This window comes from Sciurus carolinensis, chromosome X (assembly GCF_902686445.1).
Source record: "Sciurus carolinensis chromosome X, mSciCar1.2, whole genome shotgun sequence".
NCBI classification, from domain to species: domain Eukaryota; kingdom Metazoa; phylum Chordata; class Mammalia; order Rodentia; family Sciuridae; genus Sciurus; species Sciurus carolinensis.
In genome coordinates this window covers 42,895,978-42,903,771 of record NC_062232.1, presented here as the reverse complement: position 1 = coordinate 42,903,771, position 7,794 = coordinate 42,895,978, and the positions used below count along the sequence as shown (strand labels likewise).

Genomic DNA, 7,794 nt, shown 5'->3' with positions numbered 1-7,794 from the left:
ACTATGATACCAAAAAACAGAATAGATGAGATAAAAATATGAACTAAAACCATTCATAAAGTTATACGTAAAATCTTAACAAATTATTAAGACACCAGATTAACCAAAAACTATAACATGCCACGATTAAGAAGTTTTCCCCTTAGGAATGCTATGATTACTTGGAAAAACTTACCAATGTATTTTGCAACATTAACGCATTAAGGAAGGAAAATGTCCTATGATTACCTGATTATCTGAAGAGCACACTGCAAGTGTTTGGTGAAAGTAAAGTACACATATTCAAGAACAGTAGTCTCAGCAACCTTGGAAGAGAATGGAAACTTGCTTATTCTGGTAAAGTATATCTAGGAAACACGTGTTTAAAATTTCCATTTCCTATCACACATAAGGGAGTAGAATCATTATGGTTTCATACAATATGTTCCTGTGTAAGTATGTCCAATTTTCAAAGTAGGAATAGGAAAAAATGTATGCATTTTGAAATAGCAGAAACAAGCTACTTATTCAAAGGTGACAAAACTGTGTATGCTGCAGTCCAAAGTATCCAGGAATATATTTAGAATAAGCATGTTTAGCAAGGTTGCTGGATAGAAAAATCAATACATAATTTACCTATTCCTACCCCCTCAATCATAGGATAAAACTTCACAACTAATGCAACTTTCAATAGTGTTATATTTCCAGTAGAAATTTAACAAAACACATTAATGACTTCTATGGAGCAAACTGTAAAACTTTATTGAGAGAATTTGAACTCAAAATCTGATATAAGTACAGACTGCATACTTTCCACTGGTCTTCATTTAAACATCTTGCCACTCTTGATCTATAATACAAACATAACGGTTGTGAGTATTTGTAAGGAGACTTTATATGAAATTAAATGTATGCTAAGGAAACTACAGTTTCAGTTTTGTAAAATGATCCTACACTGAACCCAAAGAGTCACAATTTGGCTTACATTCAGGTAGAACTCTGTTGTGATTTTAAAAATTGATTTCCAGGCATAAAAACTATAATAATTGGATTTTAAACTTGCCATACTTTCCACTGGCACAAGGAAAGCAAAAGGACATTTGAGTTCAGAACTGATTAAATCTAATGAATTTATGAAAGGGTATATTCAAGGACAGAAGAAAAATAAATAGGTATGTATGCACTAAGTTCTAATCAACACACAAAAATCTGAAAAACAAAAGGAATTTATGAAAAGTGCATACTCTAATATCTTGTCTCTAAACAATATTTCAAATAAAAGATAGCTAAAACAGTGTCCCATTTGCAACTGCAAAAGACAAGCTTAGTAATGAATTTTGATGTTGTACTATGTAAATGTGCAGAAACTCTTTCTTTGGACTGTTTTACCCTCAGTGGTTTATAAATACAGTAACCATATGTCTCCTGTTTTCATCCACATTCTGGGTTGTAAATATGGATTAACAACCTATATTACACTTGAAAATAATCTCTTTTGTATATTATGTATGTGGTCAAACCTGTTTCCAGGCCATTGCCCACATTTTTGAGGTCAAAATGTAAAGTAGATATATACATTGTCTCACATGTGGCAAGAGAGAGAGAGAGAGGAGAAAGAAAATAGGGTTGAGGGAGAAGGGAAGGAAGGTGAAAAGAGAAAAAGAAAGGAAGGAATGGAAGGAGACAGTTGGCAGGAATGGGAACGGCTTAAAAATATCAAAAGTGCTCTCATGGTATTGTGATGTTTAGATTCAGGTACTACTGGTATATGAAATAACGCATGCTTCCTAAATATTACCATTGATCCATATTTGCAAATATTAGAACTCAAGAGTGTATGCCCTTCCAATTATACAATCTACTCAATACCTGTTAGTGTCATAGTCCTCTAAGGGCTGTTTCCATTTTCTTCACCATGATGTAAAATCTACTGATATTCTCTTCATAGCTATCTTTAAAAATGAGCAATCTTTCTAAATTATTAGTTGGGAAATTCTTACTTTTTAATAAGATCCAAACCTATTTTAATATATGTGATTTTTTCTTCAAGTTTATACTGTAGCTTTTATTATTACTTTTATTTCAATGATCATGTAATATGTTATCTATTTTAAGACACATTCACATCAAGGCTATGATCTTCCAAAAAACACATTTCAGTCCCAGAAGTACTTGGAAACTACTATTAATGTAATACCCTAGTGGAATCAATCAGCAATATAGAGTAAAATACTTAGAAAATATGCATGATAATTTCCTCCATAAATATCAAGTGCTTCATTAAATTCAGAAGCTCTTGATAGGTACGTTCAACAGTCTGTAAAACAAAAGTTGACCAGAGACGAAGTACGGCATTATCGTCTTTGAACTTCAAGTTCTAACAATTGACATAGTAAGCAGAAACATAATATGTAGCACGTGATATGGTTAAAGGTGATTCTATCATGGTGTCTACAGACATATTAGAAGCACAGCTCATGCACACTGATAATGGCACAGGAAATGCTTAGTGTAGGTATCTGACAACCACCTTGAGCATTACCTAACTACACACACTCTCACTGATTCATCAATCCCAGAAAGCACAAATGAGACTATTTCCATTTCATTTTTTCAGTCATCCCAGTCTTCGCTTAGTGAATGATTTAAAATATAATTAGTCACTAAAAGAGAATTCAAGTTTGAACCTAAGAACAGGATCTTAGGTCTCTGTACAGAAAATAAACATCGAACATTACCTTATGCATTTGCTTAGTAACAATAAAATCTCAATTTGGACGTTATAATTTTATGATAATAAATACTTTATGATAAACAAATCCTGAAAAACAGTATGTATCCTTATTCCATCTAACAGAACCAGAAAATGCAATAACTAGCACTAAAGTGACTTTATTATAATATTTTATTTAAACCTCCCTATTTTAAAAAGAGCAAAGATGGGTTAGAATTTAAGGCTTCTTCCACATGCCCTCACATTGTGTTCATTGGCACAAGAATCCACTTCACTGTCTTAACAAACTACAAAATACAAAGGTGTTAAGTATTTTCTGAACCAGAAATTATAAAAGAATATGAAACAGATACCTGTTGGTGAAAGGGCTCACACTCAAAAGTTAGAAAATGTTTTCATAGTGTATGGTTCAATATGGCTCTGACTCTATTTGTTTCTGTATGTGATAGTATTTTAGTCAAGCAGTCAGGCATTTGGAGTCTGAATTCAAGGTATCTTTGTATGTGAACTCGTTAATATAGCAGTAAGGTCAACCCCACATCTATAAAGGGATAATACTGTGAAAAATAAATCCACATAAGTTTGCATCTCAGAGGATAGTATACCTGCTTCTGGCAGTTGAGCGTATGCTCTAGGTTGGACGTAAACTCCATCTTGGCAGCAAGATCATCTCCTTCTTTATCTCCAGTTTTTGGCTGAGCCTGTTCCTGGAGATCATCTTCCAGGTCAGTCCCTAAAAACAGTAAAGTGACATTGACACATGGAGGAAGGAGAAGAATCCTGACTTTCCTTTCTCCAATGGATGCACTGAATAAATATTTATACACATGTCAATACCCTCTGAGAGAAATCCAGAAACAAATGGAGAGAGACCTACCTGCCAGAAAAGAGAATTTCCACATTTACATGACAAGTATAATCTCCACAAATCCCACCCAGGGAACAACCTTATAACCAGCAGGAATAGCCAACTCCCAGCTTCTCCCTAACAGCAAACGGTCTGGACCACACGCACAGCTCCTCTACTTTTACTGTTCCTGACCTGAGTTGTACCTTCATAGCTCTGGAAGTGCCAGGGGTTTGATGAGGGGAGCTCTCTGAGATAACTGAAGGAAAAAAGAGATGTTTTAAGACAGGCATAGGACACATAACCCTGGCCTAGCACTTCTATCTGGCAGATATTTGTTTCTCTTTCTCTCTCTCCACCCGCCCAGTGCTGGGGACTGTAACCCACGGATGCATAACCATTGAGATACAGCCCACGACCATTTTGGTAGGAAATGGGGTCTTGCTAGCTGCTCACGATGGTCTTGAACTTGAGATCCTTCAAGCCTCTCTCCAAAGTTAGTGGGGACTACAGGTGTGTGCCCTCATGACTGGGACTTGAATCATTCTTTTAACTATCAATCTAATAAACCACACTAGAATTATATTACTTATATTTTACCATCGTGTACTCTAAACTGGGAGCACTAGCTATCAAGAAACCTGAAGTCTACACCACGAATAGAATGGAAGTCACACCTAAAATACAATTTTCAAAAGGAGTAGCTGAGTGGAATTTTAGGACCATTACTAATAAATCATGACACGCTTTTCTTACTGTGATGATCAGCACTTATTTGTCAAAGTCCGACAGCCATATCCAGAATATTGATAAGTGAATCCTACACTGAACAAAGTACTAGAAAAAACAGCAACAAAATTTGTGACTAACAGCAACGTTATTTTCTTGCAGTGACAGTAAAGATGTGGAATGGAAAGTAATTAATAAGCATTGTGGTCAGTTGTTCTTAGAAATCCCTTAACATTAAACTGATAAAATAATTCATTACCTGAATTACATAGATTTTAGCTTGAAAAGACTATTGCAAGTAGTCATTTCTGCTTTATGAAAATCTTGGAAACCTTTGAATTTTTTAGCCTAACTATATCTAAATGTCTTTTAAGAGACACCTAGAAATCATAGCAATATAGCTACCTGCAGGCCAGTATCCTAAATTACTCAGCTTTGACCAAATTTACTTTAAAAGAGAAAACTGCCAGTCAGTGGAAACAGTGCCTATCATTCATTGAGCTCTTTCCTGGAGTTTATCCTGCTCCATTAATCTGTGCCTTTTCCTGGGCCTGTACTGAGAGATTTGACTTTGTGGATATTGGTGTATTAAGCAGTTCTAAGCACAAGATTTCACAAAGAAAAGATCATGAGAATAGGTAATGAGGTATGGATCTGTCTCTAACAGCCAATTATTTTGTGGTAAGACACAACAGCTGAGACTCAGTTTTCTCATTTAGAAAAGGAGTTAATATCCCTATGTAACCAGGCCTCATTGTAAGTTCTGGAAGGACCATGACTTAGCACTGTACACATGGGACAATGTGAAAAGGTGTTTACACTTTGAATGCAGTGAGTAAAACTTACAACTTTGTGACTATAATTAAACGTTAGTTCCTTGACCTTGCTAATGTAGAGCACTGGCAAGGAAGGTTAAGAAAAGCACACAAAGTAATTCTCAAAAAAAGGACAATTCTTGATAGTATGGGAATGCACAAAGCTGCCAATTTTACTCTTCACTTTTCCAACCAGTTCTCGGGAAGTGTTTCTGTTTTCTTTCCCACAGTTACTGGCTATGCCATTAAGGATGATGCACACATACACTTTACCCCCACAGACATGTTCTTCCCCTTTCTTTCACCTGGATCTGCGGACTCTCCTTCATCTTCTGTCTCCTGATCAGATAAAATCTCCCAAACTTCACTTGGTGGTCCTTCTCGTTGAGCTGGATCATCATCACACTGCTCATCCTATTGGAGTATGTGTGTGTACACAAATTAAAATTTAGTTGTAAATACATGTCCTAACTACACATACTATGTAAATATATTTAATCTCATTGAAGTCTGAACTATTTTAACATGATTCTGTATATTTGTCCTTAATACAGCCGTTCTTGTGACAGAGAAGTCTATCCCAGATGAGTCACATACAAATAAAAGGTACATAAAATACCTTTTAGAAGGTATTTTATTCTATGTTGGGAAGGATCTATTGTAAGTAAGCACAATAAGGAAGTCATCAGGTTTATTTCAGGGGAATGTAATAGCATTCTCCCAGGACACAGTACAGAGGAATCATCTGGAAACTTCACTGCTTCCTTTATGAGGTTAATTTTCACCCCTTATCATCAAGGACAAACTTTTTCAGTGTAATTTCACTATTCCACATTCTCACAGAAATAAATTTCTATTAACAGGAAGCAACTATTGAAGCACTCACAATCAAAGGCTCAATCAGGTGAAGAGATTCATCTCTTCTTCCACTGGACTCAGATCTTGATTTTAGTTGATCATTCATTTCATACTGAAAGCAGAATAATGTGATTTGCAAAGGGTACTTAAGAATAGGTATATATCATCATGTTTCTGGCCAAAGGTAAACTTGTAAAGCTTTAAATTTTTGAAACTACTTCAAAGCATGTCCAAGAATAAATGTGTCTTTTTCCCGAGTGTTTGCAAAGCCTTGAATGTTGGTCATGCCACCTGAGAACTGTCTTAAGTCACGTGGCAACGGACAGAAGAGATTTCCATTGAGGTACTTTGAGCAACTAGATTCTCTATCATGCAGACACTTAGGAAAACACCACTAGACAACTGCAGCTTGATTGCCTACTGCTTTTGTCACACCCCCATTAACTTGGCCTATCTGCCCCTAAAGCAACTTCCTGCTGGAAAGCACAGCCTCCTTGTTCTTCCTGGCACCTTCAAGGGCTGTTTCCGCACAGTACGTGTCAGAGGTAAGAAGTTGCACTACAGAGCAATGAGTGCACCCCTCACTGGGCGCTCTGAAGAGCTCAGGGACTCGATCACCTCCCCACAGAGTCCCCCGCTTCCCAGACCCTTCCCTCACCGTGTTGCACACCTTGCCCTGTCCCCACTGAAAACTGGGAAACCTGTCTCGTGGGCTGTGCAGCAACATCTGGGACCCAGATACTTCCAACGTCGCCCTCAACACCGGTCCCATCCTCCAAGACCCACCTTCCTCCCTTGTTAGGGCCATCAACCTGACCATGCCTCATGGCGGCAGGGCAGAGGCGCCTGAGAGAAGCGCGACAACCTCGAAGCCCTTCCAACTGCCAGGCCCGCGGAGTGAGCCGCTGGACCTGCTGCACACTCCCTGGCACCCATCACACGCACTCGCACTCGCGCTCCTGGGAGGGCTACTCTAAAGACTCACCGAGTGCGTCAATCAGATCAGCGAGAGAAAACGACGACCTGCAAAGGAAGGGAAGACACGAACTCCACCAGCAAAGCGAAAGAAGAGAGAGGTTGGGGAGCAGGGTGCATGCGCAACAAAGGACGTGCGCATGCGCAACAATGGATACTCTCAGCAAGGGACATGCGCACTGACTCATCCCCCGGAAGGGGTGTCTGGGCCACTGTGGCTTCAGCAGAGATCCTGTCCTAAGGATGGAACAGGCTCGCATAGTCCTCTGGCTATTCCTTCCCAGATGTTCGTTCTCTTGCATTTGTCTTTGAAAAACCCATTGTGATAGGAATCTCTCTCAAGGATCACAATAGCTTTTTGTGTACATGCTTTGTTCAGTAATTTCCTTCCCTGTTTCAGTTTTCATCATTTAGATTTTCTGACTCTTACAATGATTATGCCTCTCCCATATAATAACATATTCAAATATTTTTTCTTTACTTTTAGGGAGTACGATTAGGTAAAGAATGTTGGAGGACTCACATAAACAATTTTGTGACTTATTTCACAACTCTGATAGGTAGGACAGTGTGGCATTGGCATAGGAGGAAAGGCAAATGTTTAAACCTAGACCCGTACATTTATGATAAATTGAATTTTCTACAAAGGTTCCAAGGTGATTCAACGGGAATGGGTGCTTCGTTCACATAAAGGTGCTGGAAGAGTTGGTCACTGACATGCTAACAAATGAGTAAACAAAAGATAGCGAGGCCTCAGACACATGATCCAGCTGGGAGCAGGTCTGTTTTCCTGATGCTCTAGTGCAGTAGTCTTGGTTCTCGGCTTCTTGCCTTTTGTGCTTGCTTACTGTGACATT

At 38.2% G+C, this 7,794-nt stretch overlaps 1 protein-coding gene across 1 annotated transcript; it reads right to left on the bottom strand.

Annotated features, from left to right (window-relative positions):
- Positions 1-785: 785 nt before the first annotated feature.
- On the bottom strand, positions 786-7,020 carry LOC124971384 (G antigen 10-like). Its single transcript, XM_047535137.1, has 5 exons — positions 6,948-7,020; positions 5,991-6,074; positions 5,410-5,518; positions 3,319-3,446; positions 786-829 (listed from the first exon to the last, which is right to left on the bottom strand). The coding sequence occupies exons 2-5, from the start codon at positions 6,066-6,068 to the stop codon at positions 803-805; spliced, it is 342 nt and encodes a 113-aa protein (XP_047391093.1). The 5' UTR covers positions 6,069-6,074; positions 6,948-7,020; the 3' UTR covers positions 786-802.
- Positions 7,021-7,794: the final 774 nt, after the last annotated feature.

What these genes read in the sequence shown, in the direction of transcription:
- LOC124971384 (XM_047535137.1), bottom strand. Translation starts at nt 6,068, where the DNA reads ATGAATGATCAACTAAAATCAAGATCTGAGTCCAGTGGAAGAAGAGAT. An exon ending in AGGAGAGTCCGCAGATCCAG is followed by an intron (nt 3,447 to 5,409) that starts GTGAAAGAAAGG and finishes TACTGTTTTTAG; the next exon opens with GGACTGACCTGGAAGATGAT. An exon ending in CGCTCAACTGCCAGAAGCAG is followed by an intron (nt 830 to 3,318) that starts GTATACTATCCT and finishes TTTGTATTATAG; the next exon opens with ATCAAGAGTGGCAAGATGTT.